Below are 24,349 nucleotides of genomic sequence, written 5' to 3'. Positions count from 1 at the left end.
GCATTGACTGCAGAGGGGGTTAAGTGTCAGGCCTGAAGAGAGGCCTGGAGAGAGAAGCAGCCTGTAGCCTCTGTGGCAGCTGTTGATCAGCCCTTGCCTCTCTCTCTTTCTCTTGGGGCCTGGCCAACAGCCTCTCACCTCTCTTTCTCTCGGGCCTCTGCTGAGGCTGCTGATCAACCCCGCCTCTCTGATCAGGCCCGTTGATAGGCCCAGAGATGCTGACTGGCTTAGAAACCAACCAATCAGAACCAAGTCTGGGTGAAGTGCAAGGAGCCAATGGCTGCCTAGGAGGTGGAATTTTGATGCTGACTGGCATAGAAATTAACCAATCAGAATCTAATCTGGGTGAATTGTGAAGGCAGAACCTAAGGTGGAAGCTGAGGAGGGATTTTAAGGGCAACAGCTGTTTGGTGTAAGGTTCAATTTTTTAATGACTGGTTTGGCAGTATAGTGCATATGGCTGTCTATCAGTCCACATATAGGGATTATGTATTTTTGTCTGCTAAGAGCATCTCTTCTTGATGAAAAAGGCTCCCCTCACCTCCCATATTTAAGCAATCCTATCCTATATAATCTATCTATACTACTAAAAGGGTAATATGCTAATCAGACCGGGTTGATCAACCATCTTCCAGATGTCTGACTTCCTTCTGGACAAGGTCATGGTGGTGGGGGCCAAGGCAGAGTCCATTAGGGGTGATCAGGCCAGCAGGAGAGAACAGTTAGGGGCAATCAGGCAGGCAGGAAGAGGCAGTTAGAGGTGATCAGGCAGACAGGCAGAAAGGTTAGGGGTGATCAGGCAGGCAGGTAGAGGGCTTAGGGGCAATCAGGCAGGCATGCAGGCAGACAGGTGAGTGGTCAGGAGCCAGTGGTCCCAGATTGCGAGAGGGATGTCTGATGGTCAGTTGGACATCCCTCAGGGGTCCCTGAGGAGAGGTTACAGGCTGGGCTAAGGGATTCCCCCCCCTCCCCAATAAAAATTTCGTACACTGGGCCACTAGTAAGGATTGAAAGATACTGTCTACTATGTCTTCCCAAAGAATGTGTCTACTGCTTTTTGGATTAAAAATTGTTTTCCCTACTTAAATTTCAAGCAGTTGAAAAATGCTTGTCCCATCTTCACTTTTCCTCCTTCTCTCTCTTCCCCCTCAGACACACATCCTTAGAGCTTCTGGCTGTTGAAGTTCTCAGTACATGTGTGTTTTAGGGAGGGACTGGCATTTTGCAATGACAAACAAGATAAAGATAAAGAAAGGCTGGCTGATGCTTCATGTGTAGCGGGCAAGAACAGAGAATGTTCTTTGCTGCCTTTGATGGCAATCACATGGATCAGCCCACACAGTGGGATTTGAATTTCCTCTTCTTACCACAATCAAGTCAACTACATTGTTGACAGGCAAATGACAGCCCTGATCTGAAAAAAAAAAGTATCCTATCTTATGTCTAAATTCCATCGTGGGAGTTTGTATTGTCACAGGTAAAGCACAACTATGGCTCCGGTATTCAGTGTATGAGAAATGATAACATCCAGTTATCTTTTCTAGTCCAAGTGCCTCTGCTTTAATGAAGATGAAAGAGTAAAGTGACAGTTCTTCAGAAGAAAAAAACAACAACCTCACCTTGACATTTCCTCAAGGCATCCTCTCAGGATATTCACATGCTCATTCTGCTCATTCTTTTCCCTTCTTTGACCACATGAATGGCCTGTGGTTTCCATGAGCTGCTGAAAAGTGGAAACAACTTTCAGAAGAGTTCTGTTTTAAAAGTGATCTCAAAAATAGTCAAGCTAGCAGCAGAGGGCTTCATTTTTCACCAAACTTGGGGAAATGAGTAAACTTTCCTTCTCTATGGGAGCTTCTTCAAATAGACTTCCTTTAGCCTGGATAAATAAATTTGTACAACCAAAGAGACCATCGAGATTGTCAAGTCCAAGTTCCCACTTATCTGTGTTTTCATGACGTTAGTGCTTATTTTCTGCACACTTGTAAGAATGTAGTAGTGCACCAGTGTGGTCTTATCCTAGGGTTCAGTGGTTGGAAGTGGTATTTGTACTCTACTGGCATAGATGTATAATTGTACTTTCAATAGCATATTTATTTTATTAATATCTGTTGCCTCTATTAGAATGCAAGCTACAAGATAACAGGGACCACATATGACTGTCTATCTTGGTATTTTCAACACCTTGCTTAGTGTATAATCTATCAGGCACTATTCAAATAGTCCTGTCATGATAGAATGGATGACTCAATGAAGTAACAGAGAGGCTAAGATTCAAAGGATGACCAGCAATCAGCCAGGAAAAAAGAAAGGGAAGAGGATTCTGACCAGTGAAAATTGCATGTGCAAAGGTCCTATGGTCAGAGAGTGGGTGGGCCTTAGGAAAGACTGAGTATTTTTCTATATGTTCAAAACTAGAATACTGTTATATTGTGAGAAACAGCATAGTATCTACATTATAGAGGCCCTTTTAAGACAACCATTCTTTGCCCCTTACTAAGTTAAATCTCTGATGCAGAGTCCTGAATCTCAGCACACTGACAGGGTCATGTGTCCAAAATTCCTATTTAGAGAGTAACCAGACTTTCAACCAGGCTCAGTCCTACACTCAGGGCAGTACAGCTAACCACTTGCATTTATGGAGTACTTAGGATGTAATAGGCAGTGCATCAAGTCTTTTGTGGAAATTTATTTGCTCCTCTAATCATTTATTCTCTGTGCCTAGTTAGGGATGCAAATCAGCTCTCTTGTAACTACTGTTCCTGGATCCCCACAGTCTATGCTCTGCTTGAGGAGACTCTAGCCCCAGAATTAGGGTTGATCTGGTTAAAGTAAGTTCACCCAGGTGAACCTGAGGCATAGCCATCCAAAGAGCAACTCAGTGAAGGGCCACAGACCATGCCAAGGACCAGGGCTTTTCTCTAAGACTCCAGTCCCATGGCAGCAAGCTAAGTGCCTAGCTAGATGGATATGAAGACTCCTAGCAGAGTGGCCTTAAAGCTGAGTTGGACTCCCAGCTTTATCATTTACAAGCCACGTAACCTTGGGCAAGTTCCTTTCCCTCTCAGAATCCCCATTTTCAGGCACAAAAGGGAAACAAAAATACTCTAAAAAGTGGTTTGAGGATTTAGTGAAGCACTTGAGCTAAGTACCTAGCACATGTTGAGACAAAAGGCACCACAGCTGCCATGGGGAGGAAGAGCAGAGGCTAGCTGCAGAATTCTTCATCCTAAGGAGGGAAAGGAAAATCAATTAAAAACAAGTACATGCATATCTCCCTTTATTGCTATTGCTGGGAGAATGGATTGTCTTGTTCATTTTATGTTTTGGGTCTGCAGGTAAATTGCAAAATCCTTTTTATTGAAAATTCATTCCGCCTTCCACAAATGTTTATTGAGTCCGTGCTGTTTGCTAGGCATGTGGGAGAAACAAGGATAAATTAGGTGCTGCTCCTGCATTCACCTTGGGAGTTGGGGAAGTGAGAGTACAGATTTTCTATAAATGTGAGGGGAAGCACTGTGCTGCTTAAATATAGAACTCATAGCATTATTTCCTTTAGGAAATCATTGAGGATCTTGCAAGGGCCTCTCATCGCCTGATTGATGCGTTACAGAGCTAAAAGGTGTGTGTGGGTGGGGGGTGCTGCCAATAGATGGGCACTAAATTTGTATTTTCCACCAAGTATCTATACTAATAAAAGGGTAATATGCTAATTAGAGTGCGTCGACCGGCCATATTCTGGACATCTGACTTCCTTCAGGACAAAGCCATGATAGTGTGAAATAGGCAGAGACAGTTAGGGGTGATCAGGATGGCAAAAAGGGCAGTTGGGGACAAGATCAGGACGACAGGGGAAGGCAGTTGGGGGTGACCAGGCGAGCAGGGAATGGCAGTTGGGGGTGATCAGGCCAGCAGGGGAGGGCAGTTGGGGGTGACCAGGCCTGTAGGGGAGGGCAGCTGGGAGTAAACTGGCCTGCAGGGGAGGGCAGCTGGGAGTGAACTGGCCTGCAGGGGAGGGCAGTTGGGAGTGACCAGGCCTGCAGGGAGGTCATTTGGGGGCTAGATCAGGCCATCAGGGGAGGACAGCTGGGGGGTGACCAGGCCAGCAGTTGGGGGCATTAGGCAGGCAGGCAGGTGAGTGGTTAGAAGCCAGTGTTCCTAAATTGCAAGAGGGATGTCCGACTACAGATTAAGGTCCAATCCCACCCACAGGGATTGGGCCTAAACCAGCAGTCGGACATTCCTGGAGGGGTCCTGGATTGGAGAGGGTGCAGGCTGGGCTGATGGACACCCCCATGCATGAATTTCATGCACCAGGCCTCTAGTTATTTATATAATAGTATAAGTTATTATATAGAACACTTGCATATTATACTAATTACATTACATATTATGTATGCCTATATAATAATGATATTATTACATTACAATAGTCCTCCCTTTATCTACAGGAGATACATTCCAAAACCCCCAGTGCCTGAAACTGCAGCTGGTATTGAACCCTATATATGTTATGTTTTTGTTTTTTTTTACTACACGTGCATATCTGTTATAAAGTTTAATTTATAAATTAGGCACAGCAAGAGCTTTATAACAATAACTAATAATAAAATATAACAATTATAACAATAAAAAAAGTTACTGGAACACAAGCACTGTGACACCACAATAGTCAATCTGACAACTGAGATGGCAACTAAGTGACTGGCAGGTGGCAGCGGATATATTGTGGAAACAGCTGGATCACAGGATGGCTCACATCCTGGGCAGGATGGGGTGGGATAGTGCGAGGTTTCATCATGCTAGTTAGAACTGTGCAATTTTTAAAATGTATGAATTGCTTATTTCTAGAGTTTTTAATTTATTTAAATCTTCTAATTGAGGTTGACCTCAGGTAACTGAAACAGTGGAAAGTGAAACTGCAAATAAGGAGGTGATACTGTATCATTATAAGAGTTATAAATGGAATATTATGTACTAAATATTAATTATATATACATATACTGTATATACTATTAATAACTTACACATATAATGCTAATTATGTTATATATTATATATTATATATATTATATATGTAATATATACAATAATATATAACATATATTATATATTACATATATAACACTCATATATTTTATATCAAATAAGATAAATATATAAGTACCTCAGTTACTTATGCCATTTTACAACCACGTGTATCTTTTAATTAAAATGAAAATGGTAACATTATGCTTGGGTCAGAAACTAGATATATTAATTAAATCTTTGCTTTATGCCCACTCTGCAGTACTAAAGACATAGAAATATGCAAAATGAGGGGGCTTTCTTATTACATGAAAATATTCTAGTTTCTCCTGCATCCTTTCAGCAAGTATTAGCAAACTCCTGCTATGTTCCAAGCTCTGCCTTGAGCACTGGGCTACAGAGCCAAGTGAGTCAGTCCCTGACCTCTTGGAGCTCACAGATAGGTCAGTTAGCAGCCACAGAAAGCTGTGGTGGCGGTTGTCCTGGAGAAAGAAACACAGGTCTGTGGTGTCATAGAAAGAGACAAACGGACAAGATGGCGGCCGAACAGATGGACTTGTTCTGAGTCTAGTCCCAGAGCAGATAAAAGGAGCGCCTGAGAGTTGCTCGGGGAGTGTTAGTTGGCAAGCTAAGGGGTAGCAGAACTTTAAGAGAAGGGAGAAGTCTGCTGGACAGGTTTTCCTGACAATTCTCACACAAAAAATTATTTTAAAGTTGCTCAGGGTTGCCACTCAGGGCAAACATTTTTTTAAATAGACATACATGGCATGTGGGAAAGGTCTGCCACTTGAAAGGTCTGTTATTTTTTAATAACCCGGTGAAGATAGGTACAGATGCTTATGGCGTATATGAGTTAAATGAAGTCGCTAGATATGTTAATTAGATGTGGGTGAGCTCTAATCCAATATGACTGGTGTCTTTATAAGAAGGGGAAATTTAGTCTGGCCAGTGTAGTTTGGTGGTTGAGCACTAACCTATGCACTAGGAAGTCACAGTCTTCCTCCCCTAGATTATGACAGTCCAATTCTGATCAAGGCACATGCCTGGGTTGTGGACTTGATGCCCAGTAGGGGGCATGCAGGAGACAGTTGACCAATGATTCTCTTATCATTGATGTTTCTACCTCAATCTCACTCTCCCTTCCTCTCTGAACTCAATAAGAAGGGGGGGGGGGCATAAAAAAGAAGGGGATATTTAGACATAGGCACACATGAGGGAACACCAGGTGAAGACACAGGGAGAAGATGACCATCTACAAGCCAAGGAGAGAGGCTTGGACCAGACCTTTGCCTCACAGCCATGAGAAGGATGCAGTCCTATCAACACCTTGATTTCAGACTTCTAGCCTCCAGAATTGTGGAACAATAATATCTGTTGTTTAACTTACCCAGTGTACAGAACTTTGCTACAACAGTCTAAACAAACTAATGCAAGGAGTAACTCATTTGGACATGGTCCTGAGTTCTATCTTGGGTCAGTTGAGTTTGATATGCTATTTTTTAATAACCCGGTGAAGAAAGGTACCAAAATGACAGTTCAATACGCAAGTCTGGGACTTCAGTAAGGGACTTGGGACTAGAGATGGAGATTAAGGTGTGCCAATCATTTCTGACACTCCAGCATCTATAGCACAATGTGATTGTACATATTAAGAATTTAAAGAATATTTGAGTGGATAAATGTCATGTTTGCAGACAGAGGGCAGGAGGAACTACAGAGTGATTAGAACTCATTCTAATTTCCCACCACAGCAGTAATGAGCCTAGCTCAAGCCCTATTGGATTTGAGAGGATTGCTATGTTGATTACTCATATTTACACTCATGAGTGAGTAAAATCCCCTCTTTGTTCTCTAAAAACAGAGGATAAAAACTTAACCAAATATCAAGCTATTCTAAGAACTGACAGCCACATAGCCTCTTTGGAGCCTTACATTCACACTCATGTTCCGAAGTGTTGACTTTCAAGTATCTGCTTAGCTTAAATGTCAAAATTAGTTGACAAAATGGCACAATAGAAACTGGCAATAGCTGGAAATCAGGAGACCTTGCTTTAAATCTCAGATCTCCTCGGAAGAACTGGGTCACCTTGACCTTCCTGAGTCTCCTCCCCTCGTCCATAAACAGTGATGGGAAAGGTAATTGGATGATCTTCCAAATCTGGCATTCTGATTCTCACAATGCTGCCTTTAATTGTAAATGTTGGAAGAATTAAATTTCCACAAATTGACTTGCCAACCTAATTTAGTCCACCAATAGGAAGAAGACATGTAAACAAAGTGATAGGCAGAAACAAATATCACAGATGACTTTGGTAGAATAAGTTTCCTCCATAATAATTTATGGCTCCTAACAATGGCAGATGGAACACTGAAAAGAGACAGTATTTGGTTGTAGAATGCAACTTATTTACCAGCAAATTGTTTTTGGGGGGGAAGGTTTCTGAATGTACATGGTCACAGTATTTTTTCCAATGGTTTAAACTTCCAAGCATACTGAAAAAGGGCATGGAAAAATCCATTTTTAGCTGTTTGTGATTTTTCCTGGATCACTTCATAGTTAAACCTCATGCATTGCCTTTACTTTATATGCCTGGACTTCTCTGCCCTGGATATAATAAGTGACCAAAGGGTACAGATGATTAAGCTTTACTGAGTATCTATTAAGTGTCCTGTTTTGTGGCAGGGGCTTGACCTTTGTTACAGATGACCGCATTTAAACCTTTGTAACATATGCTGTCAGCCACACAGTATCTTCTTGACATGCTGAAAGTTGCTTGCTTAGAACTTCTGTCTGTCTGCCCAAGAGGATAAGCCAGACATGCACCAGAGTTACTGCTGCAAGAGCAACCCTCAACCAATATCAGATGGAAATTTGGTGGATAAATATTCCAGCTTCCTCACCACTTGTTTGGGATAACTCTGAAGCATATTTTACACTTACTCACAGTCTTCAGAGGGCCTGAGTTCTGGGTGCCCCTGGGGAATACGGGCTTGATAACATACCCTTTATGGACTGCCTTCTATGTCTGTCTTGACACTCTAGTATTTCCTGCAATTGTATTCCTGATACAGTACTAACACTCGCATCTTTGCCTCAGTGTGTGTTTCTTGGGTATCCAAACTAAAACATCCCCCAAGGTCCTTGTGGAGTAGGTACCATTATTGCTAACTTACAGAGAGGAATCTGATGGTCAGTATGGGTAAATAATAGTTGTTAAGTCATGAAGCTAGAGTTTTGCTGGCTCACAGAGACATTCCTCTTACACCAGTGCTTCTCACCCGAGGGAGATTTTGTCCCCCAGGGGACACTGAGATGTCTGCAGACAGATTTGGCTCCTAGGAGGTGGAGAGAAGGGAGGCTGCTAAACATCCTATAATGCACAGTTCAGCTCCCTACAACCAAGACTCATTCAGCCTAAAAAAAATGGCCAATAGTGGCAAGCTTGGGAAATGCTGCTCTACACCCAGCAAGGCTGGTTGTTGGATGGTAGCTCTCCCATGTGACTTATCTATTGCATTTCACTTCCAGGGCCAAGCTGTGGCTCAGCTGTGCTCCACTATCCCCAATGTGACTGTATTTGGAACAGCTTCTACTTTCAAGCATGAAGCCATCAAAGACTCTGTGACCCACCTCTTTGACCGAAATGCAGACTATGTGCAAGAAGTGAAAAGGTAAGGTGTTTGCTCAAAGGAGCACCAGGTTGGCCCTTGCTCTTCTCTCTCTCTGAAAGAACAGTTGCTTTCATCTGGAAGGGGGCTAATACTACCATAATAATAATAGTAAATATATATTGAGGTCCTAGTATGACTAGCTCTGTGCTAAATATTTCACCTATATTAGCTCATTTAATGCTCTTAACAGCCCCCATGTGCAGAAGATAATATCCAGGAATAGAGCAGTTAAGTCACTTGCAAAGCAAATGTATAACTTGCAAAGCCGTTATGCTAGCTCAGTGGTCGGCAAACTCATTAGTCAATAGAGCCAAATATCAATAGTACAGCAATTGAAATTTCTTTTGAGAGCCAAATTTTTTAAACTTAAACTTCTAACGCCACTTCTTCAAAATAGACTCGCCCAGGCTGTGGTATTTTGTGGAAGAGACACACTCAAGGGGCCAAAGAGCCACATGTGACTCGAGAGCCACAGTTTGCAGACCACGGTGCTAGTTGCTATAACACTGCCTTAACTCAGAGAAGTTTATTTCTCCTTCATTTATACAACAGCCTAAGGAAATGCAGACTCCAACCTGGGTATGACTGAGAGCCAATGAAGGACCAGAGTGGTGACATGATCAGATTTGGGTTTGGGGCAGTCACTGGTGGTACACAGAGAACAGATGGGAGACGGGAGACTGGAGGCAGGAGATCAGTCTGCTGGGTGTTGCAGTCATCCAGGGGGACATGGCTTCTAACCTAATCCATTTCCACCGGTGCTCCTGAAGCTATTGATCATGGCTATGTGCATGTGCATCAAGTGGAAAACCCAGCTGCCACCGTGTTCTCAGATGATTTGTGCATCTCAGCCCTCCTGATGCTCAGCGTTTGAGGCTGGTCCTCAGGTTATATTCCTGAGGAGGGTTTAGGGATGTCCCAGAGCATATTCCTGCATTTTCAGTTGATCAGCACTAAATTGCAATGTACAAAGGAATTAAGTTGTCCAGCTAGCATCCTAATAATAGGGTTACAATTTTCTGCTAATCACACAGTAAGATGGAAAATCGAAAGACTAGAGAGATGGAAGACCTGGTTGTCTGAGATGGTGGATTTAGTTCAGATTAAGTGAGAGTTTCTTGGAGAGTCTCCTGATATTCTGCATTTTCAGATTTGTTATTAAAGTTTAAACAGAGAGATTTGCATGTAATTTAAAATTGACCCAGTATTTCTGGGGTGGGGGTTTGGGGGGCATGAAAAGAGAGCTTTACAGGGAGATACTAGAAGTTCCTCATCTGGTTCTCCGAAGTCTGTAGATTGCAGCCATAGTTTAAAGAATTCCAGGATTTACCTATGCCTATTTTTATAACCCTTAGGTAGTCCTTCTTTTACCTAGCGTCTATCAAGTTGTGGTGGAGAAAATGAACTACCATGTCCCTTCAGCAATCTTTTCTTTCATCCTCTTAATGATATTTTTGTGAGCATCCTTTCCTTTATTCATGTACTAACCCACTTAATAAATATTGAACGTCTCTGTTGGGCCAGGTATGAGCCAGGGCGGGAGACACAGCCAGACCACTTTGAGAGACCATTTACGTGGAGTTCGAGTCTAGTTGGGGAAGAGGAGACAATTTTTTTAAAACTCCTTGATTTACAAGTTCAATAAGTGCCCTGCTGGAGAAATGCAAGGTGCCAGTAAACATATGCAGTTGGGGAAATCGGACACATTTTCCTTCAAAGGGTGAGATTTGGGCTGAAATCTGAAAGATGAGAATTTGGCCAAAGAAAGAGCATTCCTGACTTGGGGAGTGGTATGTGCTAGGGCCCAGTGTTAGAAAAGGCTTGGGAATTTGAGAATCTGAAAGGAGATCGGTGCAGCTGGAGGTGGTAGGATGTGGAAAGTAGTGAGAGAATAGCCGAAACCAGTTTGGCTCAGCGGTAGAGCGTCGGTCTGCGGACTGAAAGGTCCTGGGTTCGATTCCAGTCAAGGGCATGTACGTTGGTTGCGGGCACATCCCCGGTAGGGGGTGTGCAAGAGGCAGCTGGTCGATGTTTCTCTCTCATCGACGTTTCTAGCTATCTCTCTCCCTTCCTCTTTGTGAAAAATCAATAAATATATATATATATATATATATATATATATATATATATATATATATATATATATAAAGTAGTGAGAGAATAGACTCAGGAGGGGCAGCTCTTCTGAAAATGTGAGGACAGACTATGGCCAGGGAGCTCCTGAAGTTCCCATTTCCCATGTAGCTGCTCCATCTCCTGTCCTTCTCTGTCCTTGACCTGTGACCTTTAGCCCCAAATCAGTGATTTCTCCTGATGTCAGCAGAGAAGATGGTAACAGCATCTGAGATTCCTCTCATCATCACTTACAAGTGTGACTTCCAGCAATTCCTTATGAGTTTAAATAGAGACTCCGGAATTAGACTAAAAATGACTGGGAAGCTGCAAATATATGTATGCCCTCTGTCCCACCAATCCTACTCTTAGGAAATAATCCAAAAGAAAAAAAAGACAACAGGTCCCTGGTTGCCTACTGCAGAGCCAAGCACCGCTTCTGATTCACGGCAGGTGTGTAGCATATGTCCCGGGTGAATTATAGCATCGTCTGTAACAGTGAAGATGCAGAAGCAGCCTCCGTTATCAACAGAAGGAAAATAGTTCAGCAGATTACGCTACACCCACACACTTGAGTATTATGCAGCCCCTAAAAAAAAAAAAAGATAATTATGGAGACTGTCACAAAATGAGAAAAATAGCCGTGGTAGCATATTGAGTGAAAAAAGAAGAGTGCCAAATTTCATCTACACGGTGATCACAGCTTTGTATACATTCTCGACTCAAAAGGACATAAAATGAAAGGAAAGGAGGGATCCAACTGCTAGCATGCAATAGGAGGTGGATGCAGAGTATTTCTTTTTTTGATCACGGATATTGTTTATTGCACTATTATGTATGTGATAAACTAGAAAAAAAAATAGTAACATAAATTCTGTGAGATGAGAACTCTCTTGTACACCAGCTCATTGGTAAGGTTCTCTGGAACACATTCTCAGCTGTGAGCCAGGCATTGTGAAGGAAATAGGGGGGAGTCATTTATAATATAGACCTAACCTGCACATCACTTTCTCCTTCTCTGCTTGGGAGGAGAGAAATGACTATGCTTGAAACCAAGTGTAAGAAGAAGATGCCTTGAATCATGTCCATCTGACTGTAGGGGCATAAAAGTAAAAAGGAGAGAAAAACTAGAGAGAGCACCAAGGTGGACAGCCCCAAAGCGGCTGTCTGAAGGATGGGAGGGATTTCAGAAGGTAGAGGGAGGAGGAGAGCCAGTCCCAGGCAAGGCGAGTGAGCCCAGGCCAGGTGGACAATAAATAGCCCCAGATTTTGTTGGTCTCCTTGTGCTCTGCTGAGCATTGCAGTTAGACTATTGTATGTGTACCTTAGACAGACCTGCAAGGACAATTCCTCACTTACAGATAAAGAAACTGAGACTTAGTAGAAATTAATGAGAGTCTAATCACCTGGATAGGACAGAAAGTGATCCAGAAAGGATTCCTGGATGTGGTATTGCTAAGTCCATGTGGGAGCCATTAGTAGTAAACACTTACTAAGAAGCACAATCTGTGCTCAGCACCCTGTAAAGAGTCTATTGTGTACTGAGTGCTAGCTTAGCCCACAGTTTTCAGTCCTCTATGAGTGGCCTACTGTGTGCCAGGCACTGTGCTGGGCACTCTGCAATAGCCTCATCTCTCCGTCATGAACTTGGAAGTGACAATTAAAGCTATGGCACAGATGAGTTCTCAGAGGAAAGGAATTCAGAAAAAGAACTGAGTGAAGTGTCACGGGTCCAACTGGACATGAAAGTTACAATAAGGTGGAATTAATTTCTTGGCCAAGTAGAAAGGTTTCTGTCCCAGTAATGACTCTATGGGACCTGCTACCACTCAAGAGAAATTCTTCACTGATCCATGTGAGTGTGAAGCATTCCCAATAAAGGTGTGAGGAGTTGAGGACCAAGGAAGGAAAGACACAAAAGTCTTGGATCAGCAATTCCAAAATATCTTGTGCTGACTCTGGCCTGGAGAATCCTGAGCTGGGGCTATTTGTGTTTGGATCTGGAGAGATTTATGACAGCAGGAGAAAGCAGACATAGCAAATGTGGTACCTGGCTTTCTGCCCTCACCCTTTCCATGTTTATGTCATCATGATTACGTATGTACACAATGGAGCACCCCCAAGATTTGAGGTCTAATGCTGGCCTGTGCCTCTGGGAAGCAACCTCACTCTGCTTATGCTTCTTATGCTTCTTCCATGAAAAGGAACTGCTTGGTGCCTGGTAGGGCATGGCTCAGTGGTTGAGCACTGACCTATGAACCAAGAGGTCATGGTCCAATTCCCCATTAGGGCACATGCCCAGGTTACGGGCTCATTCCCTGGTGCAGGAGGCAGCTGATCAATGATTCTCTCTCATCACTGATATTTGTATCTCTCTTTCCCTCTCCCTTCCTCCCTGAAATCAATAAAAATACTTTTTTAAAGAGGAGCTAGTAGGGTGTTTTTTGATGTGGGTATAATGAGGGAGGGGCCAGCAGCATTTCAAATAGACCCAACTGGGTCCAGCTCGGTTGATGGATTGGGCTGATAATGATTGAATGAGGGATTGCTTTGTTTTCAATGAAGGAGCTTTGCTAACCTCAAAAGCAGCCATGTCTTCTTAGAAGTTTGACCGAAATGGCCAAAGTATCTTTCCCTTGGGGCCCAGGAATGACATCTGTCTCTACCTGCTTCTCTTCCTCAGAATTCACCTCACCCCACCATACCATGGCCTTCAAAAGGATGCAGTGGCAGCAGGGACTAATGAATTTGTGGCATATTTGGCATGTGTAAACCCTGATTTAGCTGATTCGACTATAGAAATGTCGAGAGAGGTATGGGGAGGAGCAGGTGGCCTGAATACACAGGAGACCCATGTGAAGCCAGAGAATAGCCTCTGCTTTGCTCCACCCCTGCTGGAGACTGTGTGGCCAGTGGTGGTCACCCTGGGGCTGGCCCCAGCTTATACTGTAAAACCCTACTCCACCTCTGGGGCTTTCACCTGGTATGTAGATGCAAAGGCTCAATCCGGTGTCCTTCCATTGCCTGCAGTGGGCCTTGGGTTAGTCACCTGAACCCATTCAGTCTCCATTTCCTCATCTATCAAATAGGGGTTATGGTCCCCAAGTCACAGGGCTGGCAAAATGTGTCGATGAGATGAGACATAGGAAGTGCTCAGTGCTGTGCCTGGCACATAACAGGTGCTCTTGAATATGGGACATCCTCTGCTAAGAGGGCCAAGGTCATTGAGCCTCTATTTTAGGGGTGTCGAACTCAATCAGAGAAGGGGCCAAAATCTAAAATCCAGCCTAAATCGCAAGCCGAATGGTTTACTGAACAGTCATAAACTGTCATTGTGATGGAAATGCAGCGGAGTGCAGTGATGACAGCGCGGTGCGGGCCACATTGCAAGGCCTGGCGGGACGGATTTGGCCCGCGGGCCTTGTGTTTGACACTTGTGCTCTATTTTAATGGTTTCTGGGTTTTCGGATACTTGGGTAGATGGTTGAATTGTTGAGGTTTTGCACAATCTTTCATGCTCTTTGGCCAAATCAGAACTCTCTTTAAGTTAGACCATTCTGAAAAATGGGAATAAAAGCTACCATAGACCCAGAGCTACCATGAGTGGGGCCTGGTGCTCCATATGCATCAATTCATTCAAGCTTCACAGAGAAGCCAGGGACAGGTGTTATCACCATGATCTCCTTCCACAGTTAGGCACAGAGACACTAAGTAACTCAACTGAGGTCACACAGCAACAAGGGGCAGAACCAAACGTTTCACACTGAGATGAAATTCACGTTCCTAAGTCCAGTGCTATGCTGCTATTACCCCACCCGCACAGCTGCCACTGCCCTCACGGTTGCGGCTGCCAGTCTTGAGTCCTTCTGGAAGGAGATAGTGGCAGGGCCTCTCGTTACCATGTTTGGGCTCCCACAGCCTGCCTTGGGACTACTCTGTGCTAATTGCCCTAAGTCAGGGTGTTGCACTGTTCTCTGTGAATGCCTTCCTCTCATCCCCTGACCAATTCCTGCTCATCTATCAGTTTTCAGCAGAGGATTATCTACCACAGCCCCCTGGGTCAGTCTGTTGGAGCTGGGATCATTACATGTGTGGGTCGTCCATTCATAATCTATTGTAACTTCTGGGTAGCAAGGATAAAGTCAAGCCTTCATCTGTGTATTCCCAGATTAGCACGCACAGAGCCTAGCATGTAGTCAGCACTTGGTGAATCATTGTCCAGTGGCTGAAAATTGAGGGCAAATGTGTAGGACCCTGACCATGTCGGTGTTTCCTGTAATCTAGGATGAAAAAAAGCAGCTTGAAAATAGAAATCTCTTGACCTTCCTGTATAGAAAAACATGGCCTACCTCTAGATATATGTACACTTATTTTAAATGACCAATTTTAAGCCTGAATTCTTTGAAGACTAAATTGACCACTTTTCCAGAGCTACTTGCTAAAAACTGTCTTTTCATAATTATACTGGTTTGAGCATTTATTAAGTCTTAAATTCAGAGTGATGGAAAGGCCATCAGCATTGCACTTAAACTAGACTGACATTTGAATTCCAGCTGTGCTGGTTAGATCTGCTTGGGCAAGGTGCTGCAGCTGTGAGCCTTCATTTCTTCATCACAGCAGGGGAGTAAAATGGCTGCCTCACAGATGGGTCATGAAGATTAATTATGAAATGCCTGGGGTGTAGGGAACTCAGAAAATGTAAGAGAGATGTGGAATATCAATCTAAAAAGTTTTCTTCATTTCTTTTATTTATTCATTGACTTATCCATTTAATCATTAATTCATACAATCTATCAATATTTCTTGAGAACCAGTGCTTCATTCAGCAGGTTGAAAAAGGCTGAGGATTAGCAGCACAAACATGGTCTTATGTTTGTGTGTCATGGGGCTTACCGTATTTTCCAGCGTATAAGACGACCCCCTAATTTTACAGTTAAAACATAGGTTTGGGCCTATATTCGCTGTATAAGACTACCCCCCACTTCCGAGGCAACACCAGTTCTTTTTTTAATAGACCGCCTCTCTGACTCTGGCCAATCTGAGCAGGCTTTTTACTAGAACACAGTGTACATGCTCTGTACCCGAAGCTACACTGTGTTCTAGTAAAAAGCCTGCTCAGATTGGCCAGAGTCAGAGAGGCGGTCTATTAAAAAAAAGAACTGGTGTTGCCTCGGAAGTGGGGGGTAATCTTATACAGCGAATATAGGCCCAAACCTATGTTTTAACTGTAAAATTAGGGGGTCGTCTTATACGCCGGAAAATACGGTATGTTTTGGTGGAAGAGGCAGTCAGTGAATAAGTAAACAAATAAAATAATTACAGCCCACAGTAGATACTAAGAAGTATCCCTTGTGGACACTAAAGCATAAAGGGAGCTAAAGTAGAGATAATTTGGGGGTGGAGTGGGGTGATTAGTTACAGCTTCTCCGGTGAGCCACATGTGAGTAAGGCCTAAAGGATAAGAAGGAAGGGGCCACTTCTAAGGAGAGCTGGGGAGAAGGTGTTCAGGTAGAGATTACAGCACATGCAGAGGCCTCGAGGTAGGGATTTTAGGGATAGCCAGAAGGTTAGGAGGCCTTGAAAAATTAGTGTCATGTAAGGTTGGGAAAGTGGGCAGGAGTTCATAGGTCACCCCTTACCAGAGTCCAGGGGATAGAGCAATAGGCCTCTGTGGGGCAGCTAATACAGGAAGATTGATTGGCAGGATGTGGGAGGAAAAGTGGATCTGCGAGTAAAATATAGATGTGAGAAGCATCACCCAGGAAGTGAGGACTCAGGGCTGGGCAGGTCCATCAGGGGCATTTGGGATGCTGCTCCTGAGCACAGCCATTCTGCAGGCAAAGAGAGCGGTCTTGGGAAAATTGAGTTCGCAGGGAGGATCTGATGGCCCAGGAGGGCTGGCTAGAAGCAGAGCAGGATCTTACTGCCAGGGGAACAAGCAAACTTGGCAGGAAATGGGCCTGGTGGGGTTGAGGAAGATAGAAGCATAGTTACTCATCCCAGGATGTAAGGTGGAGACCTGATCACCAGGTGTGAGGCACCAGCTCAGAGCTCACCAACAATCTGTGTGCTTCACCTCCTTCCTGTCCCTCCAGCCTCACATTACAGCAAGCTCCCTCTCATTGTCTCTACTCGCCCTCACTCTCGATGCTTCTCTGACTTTCTGCTCATCAGGCTCCTCTATCACGGGGCATTTGCACATATTGTTCCCTTGGCCTGGAACACTATTTCCAGCATTGTTTACTCAGCTAACTCCTTCACCCTCCACTCATCACTTCCCAAGTGACCTCTTTTCTGGCAGCCCTGATTGAGCAAACTCACAATTTAAATGGTCTCATAATGCCTTTATGACACTAGGCCCATTCTGTTTCCATTTAATTTTATTTGTGTAATTATTGGTTACTGTCTGCCCAGTGTAAGCTCCAAAAGGGGAGAAATCAAATCTGTTTGTGCTCACCTGTATATCCCCCAGTGCCTAGTGCAGTGCCAGTGCTAATAATTAATACAGTAATTAATGAGCAAATTAATTACTAATTTACCAATTGCTGGCGTGGTTCTTGAGTAACTACCCTGTTTCCCCGAAAATAAGACAGTGTCTTATATTAACTTTTTTTCTCCCAAAGTTGCACTAGGTCTTATTTTCAGGGGATATCTTATCTTTCCATGCGCTAGGTCTTATTTTCGGGGAAACCCAGGTAGCTTAGACCACAAGTCCTCAAAGGGTAGTGGTAGAATCAGCACCATCAGCATCTCCTTGGAACTTTTAGAAATGCAAATCCTTGGGCCCCACCCCAGAGCAACTGGAGCTAGAAGGAAAAGGGGTGGACACCTTATGACACGTTACAATTTGTGCTTTAATGAGCCCTCTGGGAGATTGCCATGCACACTTTCGTTTTTGATCCACTGGCCTAATGCCCTCGATCTGAACTTAGGGATGGGACTTAAAAGAACACATCTGGGTAGATAAAAGCTATATTAGGCTGAAGCAAAACTGATAATTTTGGATAAGCCTTTGTCATGGGATGGATTTTTAGGCTGAGGGTTTTGAATGGCATTTGCACATTAAGGCTTGGCTGTCCATAATGTCTGAACTCAAGCGATGCCCATGAAATTTCCTAGTTAGTGACATTATGGACACAGCTGTTGACATGTCCTGCAGTGCCTAAATTTTGCTGGGGGTGAGGGTGGTGACTGAAAAACTTAACCGTGTGTGAAAACAAGGCAATCATGCAAAACTCACACATCTGAGGGAACACTATTTTCTGAGCAGAGCAGGGCCCAGCCACAATTGGACGCTTTGTGAGCATAAGTATTTTTCCTACCATCTTCAGAGTTCCCTCCTGCATAATATCTTATATTGGTGGAAGCCCAGTAGATGTTTGTTAAATGCATGTGTGAGTGAGTGAATCTGTGAAGGTATAAATAAATGAATGGAAGAAGGGATCTTCTTCCTACCGTGTTTCCCTGAAAATAAGACATCCTTCGAAAATAAGACCTAGCGCATAGAAAGATAAGACATCCCCTGAAAATAAGACCTAGCGCAACTTTGGGAGAAAAAAATTAATATAAGGCACTGTCTTATTTTCGGGGAAACAGGGTAATAGAGTACTGCCTAACAGAGTACAAATGGTGGATTCTCCCTACCGCTATAGGAAGATCCTCTCCTTTTAATTCTCTTCCTCTAAGACTATATTTTTGATTGAACCTGGGGATTGGACAAATGGAAATTTGCAAATTAAATTAACCTGATTTTTATAATTTCACTGAAGAGAGAGGGGGAGAGGGAAGAAAGCCAATTCCCCTGAGACCAGAAGCCCCAGGAAGACAGAGAACATGGTTTTGTTCACCACTCTATCTCCAGCACCTTGGACAGAGCATGGCACATAACTTAAGGTCCACAAATATGAATTGTTGACTGACTGATTTATGGGGTGATCGTTATGTGGCTGGCAATGGACCGAACATTTCATTGGTCACCTCATTTTATTTTTACCACATGCCAGCTCCACTTTACAAAGGAGAAAGCTAAGGCCCAGAAAAGCTGAGGGAGGCAGCTCGATACAATGTAGACTGTCTGACTGTGATGTTCATGCTCGTTCTCTAGCCCAGGTTGGTTTTCTGTATCAGCCACCAGCCAGATTCTAGGCTCTCTCCAGTTTTACGAAATTGCATAGCTGGACTTAGGAGGATAAATGCATCTCTGGGGTTTCTGCCTTATTTACTGCTATTCCCAAGAGCTCTTAATCTTCCTGATTCTGGGAGTAATCCGTATGACACAGGAAGGGAAAGGGATTGACAGTTTGGTCCCTGACTGGTTACGGTACTGTCCTTTGTGTTCTCGCCATTCAGAATCTCTGCGGAAGGAGTGGACATTGTTTTGGATTGCCTCTGTGGGGACAACACCGGAAAAGGTCTCAGCCTTCTCAAACCCTTGGGAACCTACATTTTATATGGTGAGTGCTGAACAGTAGTGGGGGACATGCTCGCCAAACACTGCTCAGGTGCTTACAGACAAAGGCTCTAAAAAATGAAATGTGTTGCTGTTAGGGCAATGCGGTTGGGGTGTTTACTTTTTTGATGTGTCCCAAAATATTGCTGTTGGCATTAGTTGTTTTCAGTGATAAAAGTGACATATGCCCTGTTTCTCCCAGGAGTACTTCTTATTCCAAAAGAGATCAAGCCAAGCCAAACCAATGTAGTCACTGAAATGGGACTTGACTCACAGAAAGTGGCACAGGTGGGAAACCAAGAAAGGACCCACAGTAGGATGGAGGAGTGGCTGTTATATCGGGGTTTTAAAGGCAGTTCTTCAGTATTAGAGATGAAGCTACAAAAAGAAATCAAACAACAGACTATCCTTTGTCTAAACTACCTTTGTATGTCCCAATCAAGATAGAAGCCCTGGGTAGATGGGGAACAGACCTGCTTCAGCATCTTGTGTTTGGGAGGATTTATGAAAGACAACAGGGAGCAGGTTTTCTCTAGCAAGAGTGAGACCCCCAGAGCCCCTCCTCTCTTCTTCTCTTCTTTCAAAGCAATTTAAATATTAGTCTCCACAAAGTCAGAAAAGTATATCTGAATCCAGCTGTTATGTTCCAAAGACAAATGATATTGGGTTAACCAACAGTTGAAATTTTTGGTACTTCTGTGCCCTTTATGTACATCAGAAAATTGAGCCTTAGTTCTGTATAACTTAGAAAAAATACAGTTTCCTTGCTATTAGCTGAGACACTTATAAAAGAGATAATCAACAGGTATAAATATGCAAGCATCTTTTTGTTGTCATGCAGTCATTATGTAAGAGAGGGAATAGGTTTTCCATTGCTGGTGTATTTTGGTATTTTCAATAGTATCCACATATTTAAAAGCTCTTGGAGGTGGACATGAAATTTTTAAATTATTACTATTGATAAGAGAAGCACTGAGAATCAAAGCACAATGTAGGGATATGGGTATGACTCACATGGTGTGACTAAAATGTGAGTCAAATGCAGATGGACTGTTTTTGCATCTTTTACTTATTTACCAACTCTATTTTTGCCCCAGTTTCATAAATTTCATGGAATACAACTGAATTGTATTGTAGTGTCTAACTTATTAAATTGACTACTTGATTACTAAGTAGTTGAAGCCTAGTACCATGATGCTTGGTGGTAGTCACCACATAAAATTAGAAGCAGTGATTAACTAGCTGCCAACCAGTTTAATCAGGCCAAATAGTTAAGTTTAAAACATATATTGTTTTTTCATTAATAACAGTTCACTGAGAAGAATTTACTCTCATTTCTATGGGGACAAGAGAGAAAACTCCTTGAAAAGGCCCCAATATGATATCTGAACTTGTACGAGTTCTCTCATCTACCCCTTCTGGGAACTCACAGCCGTCTTTTCTCTGGAAGAGCATCCTAGGGAATCTTCCCCAACTTCACCTCTTGTCTTCCCTCTAAAAGTGCTAATTCCAATTTGCAAAGCTCAGTTTCTCATACCAATTACCGTATTTTTCGGACCATAAGACACTCCGGACCATAAGACGCACCAGTTTTTAGAGAAGGGAAATGAAGAAAAAAAGATTCTGAAACAAATAGTGTCCTAAAATATTTTATGTGCATTAAAACCCAACATCACAGTCATAAACACATGTAATCAACCCTGTAAAGTAAACAGCAGCATTTAGAACCATTTTAGAGCCGGGCAAGCACACACAGACCACACAGAGCCGGGCAAGTAAAAAAACTTTTTTTTTAAAGTATATGTGTAGGCTATATTTGGACCATAAGACGCAGGGACTTTTTCCCCCCACTTCTGGGGGGAAAAAAGTGCGTCTTATGGTCTGAAAAATACGGTAACTCAAGTGGTTTTTTTACATTTTTGCCTAGACCTCTCTGGAGCTAAGGCATTGGCCACACTATTTCCGTGGCTTCTGAACTTGCTCCTTTGTGGGACAGTTTTTCCATCCACCTAAATTCTAGCTCAGCCGGTCTCTTCCTACCCCTATGTGCCCGCCCAAGGTAAAGCCCCAAGCCCCTAACTTGCTGAGGAGCCAACTTCGAGCCACAAAGGAGTCCATTTCTCAGTCTCAAAGAATGAAAACCAACCAGACATTTCAGCAATTCATCGTTTTGTTAGAATGTTAGCTGAAAGCACATGCCCAAATTTCCAAAGTAATGACATGGTCACCTTGAGAGATGCTACTTCCTCTTTGATCCAGTGTAACTTGGTTCAAATCAAGGCACCTTGTCACCGCCCACCCCTCCCATTACCCCATTTCCCCAGGCGGACTCAAGCTCCTGACAGTTCTGGGATGAACAACTGCCATTCTTTCATGTATAACAAGGGATGGTGATTTTCATTAGCAGTGATTTTGGGAATCTCCCATTTTCAGGTTCATCCAACATGGTGACTGGAGAGACCAAGAGCTTCTTTAGCTTTGCAAAATCAGTAAGTACCCAAGCACCGCTAATGTACGACAGTGGTGTGGTGGTTTGCATGCTGTGAGCTCTCACATCTAAGGACATTGACCTCATAACCTAAATCTTTTTTGCTCTTCACCTACATTGTTCGTCTTCAGTGCAGCCTGAATTCCCACCTTGCTCACTACACGTGGGCGGGACTGTGACTTGGGCTGCTTTTGTGTAAACAAGTCAGCAGAGGGGGTGGGGCATGTGTATGAAACTTCAAAAGCTTTGTTTTGATTTCTATAGAGATTGCTTATGTGTTAATATTTTACATCATTGGCTGAAAAGAAACTAGTAGTGCATTTTATTTGCTTCGTGGAAACCAAATGAACTTTCTGACCAGGTTTCTGTTGGTACTTGAGATGTCTCTGAATCCTAATTTTACAAGTTGGAGATACAAATGGGATCCTTTTGAGCTAGTTTATTAGCCATTGACTTAGATAAGCATGATCTGAATACAGTGGTTACTCTGCCGCAGTGGAAAAGCCATATCCCTGGGCATTCACCCCATTGTGCTCCTACTGGGCCTACAATTCCCATCTAGAGCTACACTTGGTGACTTTCCCGGACAACAGGGGGTTGCTGCTTCTCAAAAGAGCTTGCTTTTGTCTTCTCTACTCCCAGTTCCTGTGAATTTCCCTTATTTTGTTTCCCTTACTTTGCAAGCATCTTCTGAGCACCTGCTATTTCTGGTTCTGAGCCAGACACTGGGTATAACATCGAGTGAGATAAGGGCATCTGAGGCCCTTGCGATTCTCATGAGAAAAACAACTGAAATAAGTAAAACATACCAATAACATGATTGTAAATGGTCATAAAAGCTCCGAAGAAATGAAAAGCAGGTGCTGAAATAGAAAGCAACAGGGCAAGCTAGAGACATTTTGAATAGATGGTCAGGCAAAGCTTGGTAAAGGGTTTAAACTCATTCTAAGTAGGGCTACAGAGTATTCATATGCCATTTAAGTGGCAACATTGGCTGCCAGAGGTTTCATCCCCAACATGCCCTGATTCTAGAATGGTTACTACTTCCTGCCCCATGAAATGAGAATTAAAGGGTCTCTGTTTTCATTTGAACTTTAAATTTCAGCTACAGAATAAACAGGGAGCAGGAAGAGTCTAATGGAGGATGTGTCTGGAGCATGTCCCCTGGAGACAGGCTTTGTGTCACTCACAGCTGCTTTGTTGCTTTGGCAGTAATTACCGTGATGCTGACAGCCTGCTGAGGGTAACCAAATCGGTCCCAAATTACATACAATTGTAATAAGTGTTTTCTCTTTCTTCCCAAATGCACAATCACAGCACACGATTTTAATGAAATAATTGCAGGGTACCCAGGTTTGATGAAGGCGCACACAAAAACACAGCCAGGATGCAGGTTGACATTTTCCTGCCCAAACCAAAGGAGGCAATTATCAGAACACTACTAGCTGGAGGTCAGGAATAAAGGTTTTCCTTTCAGAGGCCTGGCACAATGTCAATTGGTCAGTTAGAAGCAAACTGAAAATAGGGCATGCCAAGGAGTGGAATGATAACCTTTGTTCTGGAAGATTCTAGAAAGGATTTTTGTTCTATATATTCAGGAGAGGCTTGGAAATGAAAGCATGTTTGTAATCACACCAGAATTTTTCAATCAGCTATCTTAATTACATTCTATCTTAGAACTCACACAGAGCTTGTGCACACTCTTTGTCAAGCATGCCATTTGCTTTCAGACCATAATGATGATGCTAATAATAGGTGAACTTAGCATTGACAGAGCAGTCTGACTCCAAATTCAGAATTCCTGTTCACTCAATCAGATCCATTCCTTCCAACATTCAGTGATAATAAAGCTAGTTCATATTTATGGAGTACCTAATACTTTGTATGTATTAACACATTTACTCCTCAAGATGATCCCATGAGGAACCACAAGGAAACTACTCACAGAGAGGTTAAGTGACTTGCTTAAGGTTACACAACTAATAGGTAGAGGAACCCGGATTTGAAACCAGGCATTTGGCTCTAGCATTCAACCATAACTGTACAGCTATTGTAGAATCAGCAAGGATTCATTTCACAAATATTTATTGAGGCATTGCAGATGTAGTGAAAATCAAGTCATACAATAAATGATGTCTTTTGCTTTTTCTTGATAATTAACCCATGGAAATAAATGGCTCTCCTGGAGCTGGCCCTCAAGCCCCCGGGAATGTACTTTGGTAACGAATTTTATGCATGAACCTTATCCTTATGTAAGCTTGTCTTTCTCACACTTATTTTCCTAACAATATGATTTTTTCACTTAAAAAAATCAGACCTTTTACTTTTTTGAGCCTCTTCAATCCTGGAAAGAGGCAGAATGTAAATAAATAGAGCTATAACACAGATATTATAAATGCTCATAAGTGCCCACCACATTCCTCTTTGTCTTCCATATTAAACTGAGTGTAACCATCTCATTTCTCAGAATCCTCAGAAACTGGAAGTTGAACTTCTAAATTTAAACTGACACCAAAGGAAACACAATTAAATCAAAACAAAGCAGTTGGATAACCATTCCTGTAGTTTAATGGGTGGCTTGCTTATTTTCATGTCTGATT

At 42.9% G+C, this 24,349-nt stretch overlaps 1 protein-coding gene across 1 annotated transcript in view; it reads left to right on the top strand.

Annotated features, from left to right (window-relative positions):
- VAT1L (vesicle amine transport 1 like) overlaps window positions 1–24,349 on the top strand; it is a 149,285-nt gene that overhangs the window by 56,901 nt on the left and 68,035 nt on the right. The window contains exons 4-6 of the mRNA XM_036440761.2: window positions 8,558–8,700; window positions 19,162–19,265; window positions 21,695–21,750. Of these exons, the coding sequence (XP_036296654.1) occupies window positions 8,558–8,700; window positions 19,162–19,265; window positions 21,695–21,750 (303 nt within the window). The remainder of the gene's footprint in view (window positions 1–8,557; window positions 8,701–19,161; window positions 19,266–21,694; window positions 21,751–24,349) is intronic.

The sequence above is a fragment of the Pipistrellus kuhlii genome, unplaced genomic scaffold (assembly GCF_014108245.1).
Source record: "Pipistrellus kuhlii isolate mPipKuh1 unplaced genomic scaffold, mPipKuh1.p scaffold_m20_p_17, whole genome shotgun sequence".
Taxonomy (NCBI): domain Eukaryota; kingdom Metazoa; phylum Chordata; class Mammalia; order Chiroptera; family Vespertilionidae; genus Pipistrellus; species Pipistrellus kuhlii.
The sequence above is the reverse complement of the archived record's forward strand: the minus strand, read 5'-3'. Positions and strand labels throughout refer to the sequence as shown.